At 41.7% G+C, this 17,543-nt stretch overlaps 1 protein-coding gene across 6 annotated transcripts in view; it reads left to right on the top strand.

Moving 5' to 3' along the window:
* Window positions 1–2,819: 2,819 nt before the first annotated feature.
* Window positions 2,820–17,543, top strand: part of USP48 (ubiquitin specific peptidase 48) — a 92,988-nt gene continuing 78,264 nt past the window's right edge. For all 6 annotated transcript variants that reach the window (XM_019799981.2, XM_019799980.2, XM_019799979.2 and 3 more), the window contains exon 1: window positions 2,820–3,196. In XM_019799981.2, the coding sequence (XP_019655540.1) occupies window positions 3,063–3,196 (134 nt within the window). In that variant the 5' untranslated portion in view covers window positions 2,820–3,062. The remainder of the gene's footprint in view (window positions 3,197–17,543) is intronic.

Raw genomic sequence — 17,543 nt, 5'->3', positions numbered from 1 at the left:
TCCCTGCAGAGCGCAGAGCTTGCCATGGGGATCTGCAAGAGGCTTGATCCCAGGATCCTGGCACCCTGACCTTGAACTCAACCTACAGAGCCATGCAGGCACCTCGAGGGCTTGAAGTTTTTGAAGGCCATAGCCTGCTGTGGGGCCTCCTTTGCCTGGCAAAGCAATAAAGCTATTGTTCCTCTTTATCCCCAACTCTGTCTTCCTGTTCTATTTTGGCTCTGAATCATGGAGATCGTTTTTTGACAACACACCTAAAATGCAATACAGCTGAGCCTTGAACTGTGTGGGTCCACTTTACTTTTTTCAATAAATACAGTACAGTACTGTAAATGTATTTTTCTCTTCCTTATGATTGTCTTAGTAACATTTTCTTTTCTCTAGTTTAAGAATATGGTAAAAAAAAATACAGTCTATAATACATAGAACAGACAAAATGTGTTAATTGTTATCGATGAGGCTTCTGGTCAACAGCAGGCTATGAGAAGTTTTTGGGGAATCAAAAGTTACACCCAGAATTTCCACATCACCGGAGGTCAAGGTACAGCACCTGGTTCAAGGGTCTACTGTATGTTAAAAATTGAAATCATCATCTCCCTCCCTGTCCTGCGCTATGAATTTTTCAGTCTCTGCTAGATGATTCTCGTCAGCATTCAAATATGCTGTGATTTCTCCCCAGTTTCACACTCTCTTGACTCCCAAATCCCCCTCAAGCTACCATCCCATTTCTCTGCTGCTGCTTTAATTCTATCTCAATAGGTAGAAACTCTTAATTACCCAAGTTAGAAAACGGCACATAGCAGTGACTGCATGGTGAATAATATGACACAATTTCGTGTCCCAAGTGAAACAATGAATGTCACAGGCAGTTACAAGCACCAAGGAAAGGGCTATGACCCATACCTGAAGGTCAAGTAACACAAAGGTGAGTAGACACTGATTAGACCAACTTCAAGTTGTAGCAATTCCACGTCCTAAATATCTCTCAAAGTTGTCTTCTCATGCCATATCTATTAAGAAATAGGACTACCTCCATTTTGACCTCAGTCTGTACTTTAAGTTCTTTTCCAGCTTACTAACACAGGGAAAAGACCCTGCAGGCAAAGCATCCCCTGATGTGGCCCAAAACTACCCCCTCAAGCAACAAGGACTGCTCTGAGCCAGCAAGACCCAGAGTGATTGACCGGAAGATTCATCTTCATTGCCCACCCGGATGTACCCGACATTTGTCCCACATTTTCTTTATATAAACCTAGATGTATTTTCAGCACCTAGGAGACAGTCTTTGAGACACTGGTCCATGGTGTTTCCGGTATTGGCCTCACTGAGATAAATTCCTTTCTTATTTCACTACCGTTCATGTCTCTGCCTTTGGATTTTATCAGTGGTGAGTGGCTGCACCTGGTCTGTTTGGGACCTCCAGAGCCAGGTGCTTTGACACCCCAGCCAGGTTACATTACCCCAGTTGAAATCTTCATTATCTCTGGCCTGTGTTACTTCAATAGTCTTGTAAGAGGTTTCTAGGCCTTTGACCTTGACCCAGACTGAGGGAGCCATATAAAATGCAAATCTCCACTGTCTCTCTCACCAGCTTTAAACCTTTCAAGGCATCTCTCAGAAAAGGCAAGCCTGCTCCCCATGGCTTACCTCTCACCTCTCCCTGTCTCAGAATTTGTTTTCTCACACCAAGAAGTTTGTAATGTGCCTTTGCTCCTTGGGATTCCCTTTGTAACGGTGCCTTTTTTCTCTCCTGGCTAAATTCTCATCTTTTAAAGATGTGGAAATAACCTCTTCTGGTAAGCCTTTTCCCAAGTACTGCAAACCTTCCAAGGCTGGGAAGGTTATCTCTGTTTCTACTGGTCTCCCCTCACCCACCTCCAATGGCGGGGACCACGTCTTATCTTCGTCATGCTTTCAGCAAATATTTGTCTAATGACTAGCACACTTTAAGCATCAAGTCCAAGGTTACCTAGCTGGTAAACTGCTGTGTCAGAAGTTAGTGCTTAGACCCCTGGAGGGCTCTCATTCAAATGTAAAGTTCTCAAAAATCTTCCCTCTAGCAGTGCCCTTAACAGTTTGCAAAACATTTCGTTAAGGCTAGTCTTTGTATCCTGGGGCGGGGCTTGTAAAAAGGTAATGTTTCTCAACCCGGGAGCTAGAGAGGAGCTTCAGGAAAAGACTAAGAAGTCATCAAAAGATTAACAGCAGTGAGGAGGATCAGCCAGCTGCAACGAAGACCCTCCCAGCCCGAGAAACCCCACCCAGGACCCCCCAACGCCCCACTCCACTTCGAGGACTACAAATCCCAGCATGCTTAGCATCCAGTGAGTGACAGCACGGAACGCACGCCGGGACACGTAGTCCAGTTCTAGTTCAGGAAAAGCCCAGAACGTCCCGTGACGTCAAGAGGGCTCAGGAAAGGAGTCGGAACCGGTCCAGGCTCAAGTTTAACCATCCTCTAGAGAGCCGACCGTGGTTGTTTTGGTGACCCGATTTCAGGTCCTACCCCGCAGTCCAGTGGCCCTATGGTGTGCGTTGGGTAGTTTCTCGCGTGACTCCTTCAAGGTTAAAGGGGAAGTACCAGAGAGCAAGAACAGGCAGCCTTCTGCCCTCGAGGCGCCGGCTTGTTAGGGTAGTGGTACGCAGGACGCTAGCCTAGCCAGGAGCTGAGACGCTCCTTCCCCAGCAGCGCCGGTGAGGACGTGGCAACACCATCCCGAACAGCCGCTTCCCTTTCCTCCGCCCGGCGGGCTGGAGGCGCGGGGAGGCGCAAAGGTTGCTGGGAACGCGCATGCGCCCACAGCGTCGGGGAAAATACACCTCCAACGTCTGCGGGCGCGGGGAGTGTCGGGTGTCGGCGGCGGCGCTTTGCGGCCGGTCGTGCGGGGCGGGCGCGGGCGGGCGCGGCGGCAGTGGCGCGCACAGGTGATTGACTGGCCAGCTGGCTGAGGAATCGCCTGGTCCCCATTGCTGGCAGGTGGCGGAGCCCATTTGGGCGGCGGCAGCAGCAGCAGCGGCAGCAGCGACGGCCCGGCTCGGGAGGCGCTTCTCGGGCCAAGGCCATGGCCCCGCGCCTGCAGCTGGAAAAGGCGGCCTGGCGCTGGGCGGAGACGGTGCGGCCCGAGGAGGTGTCGCAGGAGCACATCGAGACCGCTTACCGCATCTGGCTGGAGCCCTGCATCCGCGGTGTGTGCAGGTGAGGCCAGCGCACCGGGCCTTGCGCCCCTTTCGCTTCGGACCTTGGAAAACCGGACCGGGGGCCGGGGGTCATGTTGGGGGAAAGAGGACGGCGGCCAGCTGTGTGCATCTAGCAGGCGCGGAGAGGAGCAAGGTGGAGGCTTCCTCCCTAACGCGTCTGGGCGACCTGAGCAACGCAGCCTTCCCGGGCTCGCTGCACGGAGGTGATGCTGCTGAAAGCCCTTCAGAAAAGGTTCTGGGTTCTGATCTAGAAGATGGCGGTGGAAATGGTTGAAGGCAGGAGCTGAGAGCTTAGCAAACGTTGTTGATTTGTTGTATCTTGGTCACGGCTCGGCTTTTTTCCATTGTAGAAAGGGAACTTCGTCGAAGTGAGTTTCATCACAGTGTATGTTTTATTACTGTTGACGGTGAAGGCTTGGTCATCTTAATATTAGTTTTGGATAGGGCAGATTTAGAAGAACGTATGGTTAGCCTACGTCATCGGTATCCTTCATCCCCAGTTGACCTCCCGTCTCTTGTTAATCTGTTTTAGCCTTTTTTTGGGGGGGGGGTTCGTTTAGACTGCACCACTTTACCAGGTACGAAGTTTGAGCTGTGTAAGTTCTGTCCTTCACTTCTGCTTAGCCCTTGAACTTTGCCTTTCCTTTTAGTTCGAATTCTTAGGCATTGTTCCTGTCTCTTCTGTTTTTCCACCTTTTGACGCGGGAACTATAGTTTTTGTTCTGGAATGTTGTTGAATTGACTTGGCCAAGCCGGGCATGCTCAGTAACCATACTTCAGCAGGCATTTAGTAAAGGCTTTCTGGAGTTTTTATACTCCGCGGCGGGATCCGGGAGGAATGGAAGTCAAGGTCTCAGCTTTGGAATTAAAGTCAGTTTCAGAAGTGATTCCAGTTAGGGAGCTTCCATAAAGCAGACGAATAATTCCAAGCTCTTCGGTGTCTGGCTCACAAGGAGGGCACATCTGACTCCAACAGTAAGTACTGGAATGACAGAGTCTGTGTATAATAGAATTTATTAAGCGTCAGTTTCTCAACATAAGTAGATTCCAGAGTAAACAAAAAAATACTTTCACTGTTATAATTCTGATTTTAACACAAGTAAAGGAGTAGAAATTGGCTGGGATCGCTGTAAGGGTAATGTCATAGAGTTTTAAGTTACAGTTGCAAGGTTTGTATCCAAGCAGGGTTTTTGTCTTTTGGGTTTTTTTGGGGGCATTGAGATATAAGGCACATATTGTATGATTCACCCATTTAAAATGTACTGCCCAGTGTTTATTTGTGTCTTCACAGGGTTGTTCAGCTATCACCACAATCTGATTTTAGAACATTTTTGCCCCATCCCACCCCCATGCTCTTTAACCATTAGATTGGCACTAGGTCCTCCCCTGTACACCACCACCCCAAGCTCTAAGCAACCACCTATCATCAGCTTTCTATCTCCTAATTTGCCTATCTTGGACATTTCATGTAAATAGAATCATAAAGCAGGTGGACTTTTGTGACTGACTTTTTTCATTTAATGTTTTCAAGGATGGTGCGCGTTGTAGCACGTGTTGATACTTAATTTCATTTTTAAAAATGTAAAATACGCAACAAAATTTAATATTTTAAAATATACAATTAAGTGCCATTAAATACCTTATAGGTGGTACACCTGTCACCATTGTCTAGTTCTAGGGCTTTTTTTTTTTTTTTTTGGACCCTGGGATCCTGACCCGAGCTGAAGGTAGGTGCTTAACTGACTGAGCCACCCAAGCCACCCCGCTAATGCTTTTCTATCACTTTAAAAGAGACCATTAAACAGTCACTTCCCATTTTCCCCTCCTGCCACCTCCAGCAACCACTGATCTTTCTGTCTCTGGGTTTCTCTACTCTTAATATTTCATATGCCTGGAGTTCTACAGTATGTAGCCTTTTTTGTCTGGCTTTCACGTAACATGTTTTCCAGTGTCTTCCATGTTGTAGCGTTGATCAGTACTTTATTCCTTTTTGTGGCTGAATAATAGTCCATTGTTTGGATATATACCATATTTTATCTATTCATCAGTTGCTGGACTTAAAAAATCCCCCCCCAACTTTAGTGAGGAATACTTGACAAATAGATTTGCCTATCTTTATTTATTTATTTATTTTTTAAAGATTTTATTTATTTATTCGACAGAGATAGAGACAGCCAGCGAGAGAGGGAACACAAGCAGGGGGAGTGGGAAAGGAAGAGGCAGGCTCATAGCGGAGGAGCCTGATGTGGGGCTCGATCCCGTAACACCGGGATCATGCCCTGAGCGGAAGGCAGAAGCTTAACCGCTGTGCCACCCAGGCGCCCCTGCCTATATTTAAAGTGTACAACGCGATGCTTTGATATACATACACGTGGTGGAATGAGTGCCAAGATCAAGGTAGGGTTTTTTTTGTTTGTTTTTGTGTGTGTGTGTGTGTGTGTGTTTTAAGATTTTGTTCGTTTGACGAGAGAGGGAGAAAGCACAAGCAGTGGGGAGTGGCAGGCAGAGGGAGACGGAGAAGCAGGCTCCCTGATGAGAAGGGAGCCCAATGCAGGGCTCCATCCCAGGACCCTGGGATCATGACCTGAACCAAATGCAGACACTTAACCGACTGAGGCACCCAGGCACCCCTAAGATCAAGGCAGTTAAACACATCTGTCACTTTACATAGTTAACTTGATGAGCGTTTTTGTTATATCTACTTCCTGGCTACTGTGCTGCTATGAACATTGGCTACAAGTTTGTTAGAACACCTGTTTTTAGTTCTTTTGGGTGTCTACCTAGGAGTAAAATTGCTGGGTCATGGTAATTATGTTTACCTGGGGAACTGCCACACTGCTTTCTACAGCTGCTGTGCTGTTCATTTTACATTCCCACCAGGAACACATGGGGGTTTCAGTTTCTCTCCATCCTTGCCGATACATGCTACTTTCTGTTGTTTGCCATCCTAGTGAATTTGATGTGGCATCTCATTGTGTTTTTGGTTTGCATTTTCCTAATGACTAAGGAATTGAACATCTTCTCATGTGTCTGTTGGCCACGTCTTATTTTTTAATTTCCAGATAATATTCCATTTTATGTATGTACTTTCCACATTTATATATCCATTCATCAGTTGATGGACATTTGGGTTGTTTCCACTTTTTGGCTACTATGAATAGTGTAGCCAAGAATATTTGTGTAGGGGTTTTTGTGTGGATGTATTCATTTATCTTGGGTATATCTGTAGGAGTGGAATTGCTGGGTCATAAAACTATGTTTAACATTTTGAGGAACTGACAAATTATTTTCCAAAGCGGCTGTGCTACTTTACATAGAGTGTATAGAGATTCCAATTTCTGCCCATCCTTGCTCTTGTTTCTTTTCTCTTACACCCATGCTAGTGGGTGTAAGTGGTATCTCATTGTGGTTTTGATTTGCATTTCCCTGCTGACTAAAGTTCAGCATCTTTCATGTGCTTCTTGGCCTTTTCGTGTGTATTTGGAGAAATGTCTGTTAAAGTCCTTGGCCCGTTTTAAAATAGGGTTGTTTTTGTGTTATTGAGTTGTAAGAGTTCTTTATATATTGGATACAAATTCCTTATATTTGTAAATATTCCTATTTCTATGGGTTGTGTTTTCATATTTTTGATGGTACTGTTTGTAGTAGAAAAGCTTTTAATTTTGATGTAGTCCAAACTTTTTTCTTTCTTTCTTTCTTTCTTTCTTTCTCGGTTGTGCTTTTGAGACCGTGCATAATCTGAGGTCCAAGCAATTTTTATCAATATACTTTTTTATGCTTTACATACACAGTTGTTAGGAGATTCCAGAGCTGAAGAGGTGTTTAGTTCTTCTCAAAGAGTAAGTGAATTAAGACTATTTACATTTCTGAAACTGCTTAATAAAATCATGATGAAAGGAATCTGTACTAAATCTTATACCTACAGAGCTCTCCAAATATTGTGTATCTTAATTTTTTTAAGATTTTATTTATTTGTTTATCAGAGAGAGAGAGCACGCAAGCGGGGAGCGGCACGCAGAGGGAGAAGCAAGCTCCCACGGAGGCCCGCCTGTGCCTAAAACAAGGGTAGAGCGTAGGATTCCGTTGCGGTAGAGTTTGTGCTAGTATCTCTTCAGGATTAAAACATATCGACCATGAAGGGACTCGAACCCTCAATCTTCTGATCCGAAGTCAGACGCCTTATCCCCACTGAGCAGGGATCCTGACCTGAGCTGAAACTGAATCAGAATATTAACTAACTGACCCAGCCAGGTGCCCCTTAATCACACTTTTTGATCTGATAGGTGTCCTCTGTTAATTTGTTTCTTTTTGTCATAGTTAGAATTTTGATACAAAAATTTCAGTCTGGACCAACTTGTACCAGCGTATATAGGAGTGTAATGTCTATTTAGCTCTCATTAGAGAAACAGTACTGATGACTTATAAAATTAAAGCATAAAGAAATGTAACACATTCTAGAAAGTCAGTATCATGCCAGTTGACTTCTCAGCTCTAGTCCAAAACTCTTGTGAGGGCTGTGAGGCCTCGCTCCGAAGCTTCCTTCGCCCAGCTGTTCTTCATTGATGATGTTCAGTGGCAACTCCTTTCTCAGTTGGCTCACATTTCCTCACTTTAGCAGTATTGGCCCCTTGTGCCTTGCTAACTTTCCCTGACCCTCAGGGCAAGTTAGGGGACCCGCCTTTTAATTAAAAACAAAACAAAAAAACCTTAATGCAAATTTTATAAAATTTTTCAAAGATTTATTTGGGAGAGAGTGTGCCTGCTCGCAGGGGGAGGGGCAGAGGAAGAGAATGTCCAGTGGTCTCCCCCCTGAGCAGAACCCAACACCACCAGCCCTGGGGGGGGTGGTCCTCTATCCCACAACCCCGAGATCACAAGCTGAGCTGAAACCAAGAGTCTTTAGCTCAACTGATTGCGCCACCCAGCATAGTAAGCAGAGAGGATGGTACCATAAATCCCTCCCCCTTACCCAGCTTCAACGGTTGTTGACTGATGATTGATCACTTGTTTTATTCTCATTGCATGTTTTTTTATTACTTACCACAATTTTAATCTAAAAATTGCCATTTTTATGCATCTTACTGGTTTAAATAGGTGTTTTGTGTACCATGAAACTTGGGTCCTTATCTGTTCTTGTTCATGGTTATGTATTTTTCTGCTGTCTAGCATTTTAGCACTTAGAGAATACTGAGTCCTTAATTTTTGTGCAAAGTCAAAGCCCCTCCTTAATCTCAGGCTGACTAACCATTGTTAAAACAGTATGAATACTGGTTTTTTTCCCCTTCTTCTTTCTGTGTGTCTTTTAAATTCAAATATTTGAGTATCTGTTGTATATCTTACTGGTGTAAATATTCATTCTTTTATTCAACAGATAATTTTGGCACCTACTGTGGGTTTGGTTAGCATTCCGGAGTGGCTCTGGGATAGAGCCTCAGAAGATGAAGTTCCTTCCTTCATGTCTCATATATTTTACAGATAAGGCAGAATATAATCAAACAATGTAATTGTTATTTTAGAAAAAAGGGGGAAAATGTCACACTGCATACTTTCTGCAGTTTGTTTTTATTTGATAATATACCTTTTCTCCATATTAGTGCATCTAGAAAATTTACCTTATTCATTTTAATAGGTATGTAATATTTCATTGTGTAGAGGTTGATGTATTGCAGTTTAACCAGTTCCCTGTTGGACCTTCGGATTCTCAGTTTTTGATATACAGATAGTGCTTCTGTGAACATCCCTCTGTATGTATCTTGGTTGAGTGAATGTTTTCACTTAGGTTGCAAGATGAGAAAGAGAAAAAGGGCATGATGATCATTTAAGTTTTGATAGGTGGTAAAGGTCATACTATTTAATACTGAATTCTGTGTCACCCTGTTTCCCACCCCAGGCATTCTTGTTTCAAACACCAAGTTTAATAGTGAAAGCATGCTATTTTCCTATGCCTTTTTTTTTTTCCTGGCATTGAGCATCTTTTTTATATGTTGGCCATTTGTATTACTCCTGTGAATTGTGTGTCCTGGATTGTTGGTCATTTTCTTACTGATCTTCAGGAGCTTATTGAATATTTCTACTGAAAATCCTTTTTCCTCACTTTTTTTTTTTACTTCGGTGTTTTTTTTTTCCTTTTCGTACATTAAAACTTTTTTTTTTAAAAGATTTTATTTATTTATTCAACAGAGATAGAGACAGCTGCGAGAGAGGGAACACACGCAGGGGGAGTGGGAGAGGAAGAAGCAGGCTCATAGCAGAGGAGCCTGATGTGGGGGCTCGATCCCGTAACGCCGGGATCACGCCCTGAGCCGAAGGCAGACGCTTAACCGCTGTGCCACCCAGGCGCCCCTAAAAAGGCCATCTTTATGATATGACAAATTATTACATTTACTTGGGTTTCTCTTTCATTTATTTTTATTTTTTAATTTATCTTATTAATTTGACTCATTATCTCTATTATAACCACAGTTCCAATTACTTAATATTTTAAAAATATCTGATAAGGTAAGACCCTTCTTAATTCCTCTTAGAATTTTTCTAGTGTTCTTATTTAATTAAAATTTATGTTTTTACATACAGAAAAGTACACAAATCATAAACATTGCACCGGGGTAAATTATCACAAGGGAACGCATCTATGTAACACCAAGATTAAAATGTTGCTAGCTTTCCACAACACACCCATCTTTCATTTACTGCCTCTTAACGGTCATTAACATCTTCTTCCTCAAAAGTAACCACTACCCTTACTTTGTACACCACAGATGATTCTACCTATTTTGAACTTTGTATACAATTAATTATACATTGTAGTTCATTCTGTGTCTGGCTGCTTCTGCTCAGCATTGGGTGATTTGTCCATGTGTGGCTAGCAGTAGTGTGTTCATTTTTAACACTGTATAGTATTTCATTGTGTTACAGTATACTTGATCCTTTCTGTTGGAATGTTCATTTGGAATTTTTCCAGTATTTGGCTGTTACGAATAAAGCTGCATCTTTTGGATCTTTTGGTACCATATATATACATTTTTTTCCATATACATTATTGATAAAAGAGGACTTCCTAGGGGCGCCTGGGTGGCACAGCAGTTGAGTGTCTGCCTTTGGCTCAGGGTGTGATCCCCCACGTTATGGGATCGAGCCCCACATCAGGCTCCTCCGCTATGAGCCTGCTTCTTCCTCTCCCACTCCCCCTGCTTGTGTTCCTTCCCTTGATGGCTGTCTCTATCTCTGTCGAATAAATAAATAAATAAAACCTTTAAAAAAAAAAAGAGGACTTCCTGGGTCATAAATGTTTATTTAGCTTATTAGATAATGCTGGACTGTTTTCCAAAATGATTATATCACATTCCACTCTCCCGAGTACTGTGTGAGAGAGTTCATTTTCTACAGATCCTCACCATAATTGGTTTGGTTTTAGCCATTATGATGGATGTGTCGTGGTATCTCATTGTGGTTTTAATTTGCATTTCTCAAATGACCAGTGAAATTGACCTTTTCATATTCAACTATTTACACATCCTCCAGTGGGGTGCTTGTTTAAGTTCAATTTTTTAAGCCTCATTGAAATTTTTTTAAATTTATTTTTTAAGTATTTTATTTTTAAGTCATCTGTACACCCAACATGGGGCTCAACTTACAACCCCGATCAAAAGTCGTGGTCTACCAACTGAGCCAACCAGGCGCCCCACCTTATTCTCTTAATAGCATCTTTTGATGAACAGAAGCACTAATTTCATTATAGTCCAATTTATCAATATTTTCCTATATTATAGTTGTTGCTTTTTGCATGTATTCTGTTTAAGAATTCTTCACCTTTCTCCAGGTCCTAAAGATACCATCCTCGGTTATCCTCTACAAAGCTGTATTGTATTGTCTTTCAGAATGAGATCTGCAGTCCACCTGGAATTGATTACTTACTTTATTCTTGTCATTTGGGAAGTGAGGGCCTGGAAGAATTTAAGGGTTTCCTGTTCTCTATGACCTTAGCAATGTAGAAGACTGTTGAATGACTGCTAGTGGTAAAGATCTTTGATGATAGAAAAAGTAGTGATTCCAAGGGAAAGGGAGGACATACCTAGGGAAAAAATAAAAATTAACCAAATGAGACTTTTCTTTTGAGAATCCTCTGTACCTCGTATATTTTCTCTTGGCTTCCAAGGTAATTCTCTAATTATTAAAAAGTTATTCTTCTCTTTGGGATGGTCTTACAAAGAAATAGAAGAAAAAACCCATTTGATCTAAAATTCTTGTTTTCTCTGTAATATTAAAAAAAATTCCTTTAACCTTTTTTTGGTAAAAGTAATTGAAATTTAGAGTCCAGGATGGCACAGGGTGCTTTTCTTGTGACTTTGTTTATTACACATCACTGATGTGCACTCCAGTGTGAGAGGTATGGATACGCTAAAACGAAATGCAGTTACATTGGGCTTCTAAAGAGCCTGAGCTCCCTGCTGACTTGAACTCATCTCAAATAAAAGTCACCACCCAGAGAACAAGATTGAAATATTTTAATATAATTCCTTTTAATTTTTCTGCAGATACATAAAAACAATGCCATCATGTTGTTATATGCATTTGGAAAGGTACTTTTTAACTTAATCCTAAGAATGTGTCCTCAGGGCATTACAGAGTTTATAGAAGAACTAATTTCTTTCTTTTTTTTTTTTAAGATTTTATTTATTTATTTGACAGAGATAGAGACAGCCAGCGAGAGAGGGAACACAAGCAGGGGGAGGGGGAGAGGAAGAAGCAGGCTCACAGCGGAGGAGCCTGACGTGGGGCTGGATCCCACAACGCCGGGATCACGCCCTGAGCCGAAGGCAGACGCTTAACCGCTGTGCCACCCAGGCGCCCCAAAAGAACTAATTTCTAATCATTGCATATATTCCATTTTACATGCCTCCAAATTTAATTTTTCCTATTGGGCATTTATTTGCCTGCCTCCCTTTTCCTCCCCCCTTCTTTTGTTAAGCTCTTTTTTGTTAAGCTCTTTCTGAGCATCTTTATAACTAAAGTGCCTACTTTGTTTATTTTCTTAGAATAAAGATTGTAAAAGTTACATGAACATCCCTTTTTTTTTTTAAGATTTTATTTATTTATTTGAGAGAGAGCACTCATGAGTGGGAGGGAGAGAGAATCTGAAGCTGACTCCGCGCTGAGCTCTGAGCGCTCTATCCCACGACTGAGATACCAGGACCTGAGCCCAAAGCAAGAGTTGGACACCCAGCTGACTGAGCTACCCAGGCTCCCCAGAAGTTAGATGAACATTCTTAAGGTTTTTGGTATTTGCTCCCACCATCTGTGTACGGTACCTGAACATCGCTGTCACTCTGTGTTCTTGCCATTGAGTATGAAATTTTAAAAACTTTGTGAGTTTTGCGGCACCGGGGTGGCTCAGTCGGTTAAGCATCTGCCTTGGGCATGGGTCATGATCCCAGGGTTCTGGGATCGAGTCCTGAATTGGGCTCCCTGCTCATCAGGGAGCCTGCTTCTCCCTCTGCCATTCCCCTGCTTGTGTTCTCTTGCTCAGCTCTCTCAAATAAATAAAATCTTAAAGACAAAAAAAATTTTTGTGAGTTTATAAATGATATCTTTTGATATCAAAATGATACCTTTGGTTATCAGTGACATTTGAAGGTACAGTTTTTTTCAGATGTGAAGCCTTATTTCCCAAATTGTATAAAGCCTGAGAAATGTTTCAAATCCTCCTCTTTGGAGAACTAAGTCCCACTGTAGGAGGGGAAATTTTTTTCCAGGTTTTAATGGTTAAATAAACCTATCCACATAGTTGGAAAGACTTTTGACTTGCCAGTTAGCACCTCTGTCCTACCTCCCAGCATTTTTCCTTTAATACCAATTTGGGGGATATCCAATTAGAAAGTAGATTCATAATTTCTGAGTTGGCTCACTTTTTAAATCCCTTTTGCTTGGCTAATTACCTTTCTTCAATAGAAATTTGAATTTTAGGGCAACTGACTTAATATGCTAATTACAAGAGTATTTGGTATATTGATCATTTTTATAGGTTGCAGTTTTTGAATCCCAATTTAGTGGGGTATAACTTTTGAGGTTTGGGAAAAGGAAGATACTTCACTTTTGCTAGGTGGCAGAGCCTCAAAGGTTGATTGGATTCTGAAACTTAAAAAAATATGTATTTAATTTTTTTTATATCCAATAAACTATTTAAAGGACTGTCAGCACTTCCGTCCATGATATTGAAAGGATTGTCAACACTTCCTTCCATGATATTGAACATAAGGTTGGTGTTGAATTTTATTGACTTTGTCAGTTGCTACTCAAACTTTTTTTGTCCAAGACTTGTATATGTATGTTAGAGAAATCCTAGAAGAGGGACATATGTGCCAAAGGACCTGTTTTGGGCTGTTCTGTTTTTATTTTTGCTTATATCTTGCATGTCTAATACCTGAGACTTGGATACAATAATGCCTGAACAAAAACACTAAAATTTTCAGTCATTAGAACCTAGAATTCAGTTTATCTTGTTTCTCCTTTATTTTCACTGCATCAGGAAAATAGGTGCTTTAGTAACTTAAGCAAACAAGTTTCCTCTTCAATAAAAATTTAAAGTAGAATAATTTTATGTGAATAGTTGATAGTCATATAGTTTAAATAGGAAAATGATTTTTAAAAAGTATACATTGAGAATGTGCGTTCCCATGGCTGCCCCCATCATCCCATTCATTCACATCCTCTTTAAGGAACAACCTTTTTTACTTTCTGATTATTCTATCAGTGTTTCTTTGTGTACGTAAAAGCACACAGATACTTTCTTACTCTTCCCCTTTCCTACACAATGTAGCATACTGCATACGCTGTTCTATACCTGTAGACATTTCTGTATCAGTAATTAAAAGCTTTCTAGTTTTTGTCCCCTTAAGTCAAAAGCTTTAAACAATTGAGGTAAAAGAATATACACTGAAATGTTCCTGTTCATTCAGATTTTTACAGTAGACTCTATTTTTGTATTTTGTATTTAGGGTCATCTGGTTTTTAAATTTTGTTTTGTTTTAAGTATGCTCCATGCGCAGCGTGGGGCTTGAACTCCCGACCCCAACATTGAGAGTCACATGCTCTACCGACTGAGCCAGCCAGGTGCCCCCTAGACTTTATTTCTCAAACGTTTTAGGGTCACAGCAAAATGGAGTAGAAGTAGAGAGATTTCCCAGTACTTCCTGCCCCCACACACGCCTAGGCTGTCCCACTATCAGTGTTCCCCACCAGAGGGTTACATTTGTTTTTTCTTGTGTTTTAAGATTTATTTATTTATTTTAGAGAGCCCAGCCAAGCAGGGTTGGAGGGATCTGGGGGAGCAGCAGAGGGAGAGAGAGAGTCTCAAGCAGACGCCCCACTAAGATTATGACCCGAGCTGAAATGAAGAGTTGGACACTCAGCCCACTCAGGCACCCCCAGAGGGTTACATTTGTTAAGTCGATGAAACTCCGTTTATACCTCATTATCACCGAATATGTATGGTTTTGGTTTTTAAGTGTCTTCCCGACACTTACTTAATTTTTTAAATTTTTTTTTTTCTTCTCTCTCCCCCCAGTGTGGGGCTCAAACTCATAACCCCAGGATCAAGAGTTGCATGGTATACTCACCAGCAGTCACTCCAGTTTTGTTTTGTTTCTTAATACTGGAAAAAAATAAGTGGCATTTGGTACTATTCCATTTTTTTTTCCCCCCGCTGGATTTTTTTTTTTTTGGTTTTATTTAAATTCCAGTTGGTTAACATACAGTGTATACTAGTTTCAGGTGTACAATATAGAGAAATAAATGCATTTCTTAATCCCCAACACCTAGTTAAACTGCCCCCCCTTCTGGCAACCTTCACAATGTCTGTAGTTTACATTAGGGTTTGGTCTTCTTGGTGGTGTGTACATTCTCTGAGTTTGGACAAATGGATAATGACATAACATCCACTATTATAGGGTCATAGAGAGTAACTTCACTGGTTAAAAGTACTCTGCCCTTCTTATTCATCCTTCCCTCCTTCCTGACATCCCCCAGCTATACTTTTTAACTCTCTCCATAGTTTTGCTTTTCCCAAAATGTAATATAGTTAGTACATGTCATTTCATACTGGCTTCTTTGAAATAGTAGTATGCACTTAAGCTTTTCTCCGTGGCTCGGTAGCTTGTTTCTTTTTAGTGCCGTATAATATTTCATTGGCTGTACTATGGTTTATTTGTTCTTTATCACCTACTTAGCCTTTATCACCGGTTTATCACCTGCTTAAGGATTTCTTCAGAGTTTGGCAATTCAGTTCAGAGCTGCTTTGTAAATATTCGTGTGCAGGCTCTTGTGTGGACACGTTTTCCACCCCTTTGGATACATACCTAGGAGCACAATGAATATGATTGTTGTGTTGTATGGTATAAGAGTACGTTTATTTTTTTTAAAACACTAAGTTTTATTGTATGCTGCTGCCTGTGTATGTAAAATAATTACTTTTGGGAAGTAGAAATTTATGGAAACTCTGAGAGGTAGAGGTTAAGGACTGACAAAAGTAGAAGTTTTATATATAGATATACGGCAAGTGCTATAAGGGTTAGCGTGTTTTAGAATTTTTTAAAGAGATTTTTTTTATTATTTGAGAGAGAGCGAGAATGAGAGCCCAAGCGGGGGAGAGGCAGAGAGAGAGGGAGAAGCAGAAGCAGGTTTCCTGCTGCGCAGGGAGCTTCCCAGGACCCTGGGATCCTGACCTGAGCGGAAGGCAGACACTAACCGACTGAGCTACCCAGGCACCCCTAGGGATAAGCTTTTGTACAGGCTTCAAATTTAGTTCTCCTTTGAATATTCACTGGTTCATGAACAGTGGTTTAGGAAACCATCCAAAGATTGATTTTACTACAAAAAGCAACAGGCTCTCTGGGGTCTGAAGGGATTCATACTTGAAGATACACCAGTTAGCAGGGTGTCGGGTGTTCTGCAGACAGAGTTGTTCCAAATCTGCAGCTGGCTGGGAAACCTTCCTGTGGTTCAGCCCGGGTGGAAGGCTTCCAGCCAGAGCTTCTGAACCGCTGTCTTCACAGTGGTGGCGCTGGAGGAACCGGACGTGGTGTCCCCAGCAGTGCGCCAGGTTCGTCCGCGTGTGGATGGATAGGGTCGTGGGTCCCTGGGGCCAGACGGTGGGGCAGCCAGGAGTATGTTTAATTTTGTAAAACTGAACAGAACACCAGTCTTCCGAAGTGGCTGTATGTTTGGCATTCCTGCCAGCGACGAGAGCGCCTGTGGATCCACGTCCTCACCCCCGTTTGGTATTATCAGTGTTGGGATTTTGGCCATTGTAATGAGTGTGTGGTGGTATTTCATGGTTGTTTTAATGTGCATTTCCCTGCTGACATATGACAGGGAGCATCTTTTCATATGCTTATGTCTTTGGTGCTGTGTCTGTTAAGGTCTTTGGCCCATTTTTTGAAATCAGGTTGTTTTTCTTTATTTTTGAGGTTTGAAGAGTTCTTTGTATATTTTGAGTAACAGTCCTTTATCAGATGCCCCGCACGTTTTTCTCCCAGTCTGAGGCTTGTCTTTTTATTCTCTTGACAGTGTCTTTCATAGAAATTTTAATTTTAATGAAGTCCAGCTTATCAGTTCTTATTTTCGGGGGTCATGTAGTGGTGCTGTGTGTAGAAAGTCATCACCAAACCCACGGCCATCTCGATTTTTCTCCTGAGTTATCTTTGGGGAGTTGTATTGTTTTGTGGTGTTCATGAAGTTTTGATATGTAATCACCATCCTAGTAAGTAGAACATTTCCATCACCCCAGAAAGTTCCTTCTTACTGTCTTCCACCTAGTTCCCGTCCCCCTTTGGTAATCACTAGTTTGATTTCTTTCTACATAGATTCGTTGTGTCTGTTCTTGAACTTTGTGTTAATGGACTCTTCACGGCTCCATTACTTTTTTGTGTCTGGATTCTTTTGCTCAGCATCATGTTTTTGAGAATCACCCATGTTGCATGTATCAGTAGTTTTTTGAGGGAGAGGGGCTGACGAGTATTCTATGATACAAATTTATCCTAATTTGTTTATTTTATTGATGGACATTTGGCTCATTTACAGCTTTTAACTGTTTAAAAATTGCATATAAACTTTCACGTACAGTTCTTTGGATATTTGCATCCATTTCTTCTGGGTCCTCATTCTTACAAATAGTTACATCGTATACCACTCTTTGGATTTTCCATAGCTTATTCAACCAGTCGCCTATGAATTAGACAGTGGGCTTGTCTTCAGTCTTTTGCTGTTAATAACAATGTTTCGATATATAACTTTGATTTTAAATTGTTTTTGCATGTGTGCGGTAAATCTGTAGATTAAATATCCATGTG

This window comes from Ailuropoda melanoleuca, chromosome 2 (assembly GCF_002007445.2).
Source record: "Ailuropoda melanoleuca isolate Jingjing chromosome 2, ASM200744v2, whole genome shotgun sequence".
Taxonomy (NCBI): Eukaryota; Metazoa; Chordata; class Mammalia; order Carnivora; family Ursidae; genus Ailuropoda; species Ailuropoda melanoleuca.
The sequence above is the reverse complement of the archived record's forward strand: the minus strand, read 5'-3'. Positions and strand labels throughout refer to the sequence as shown.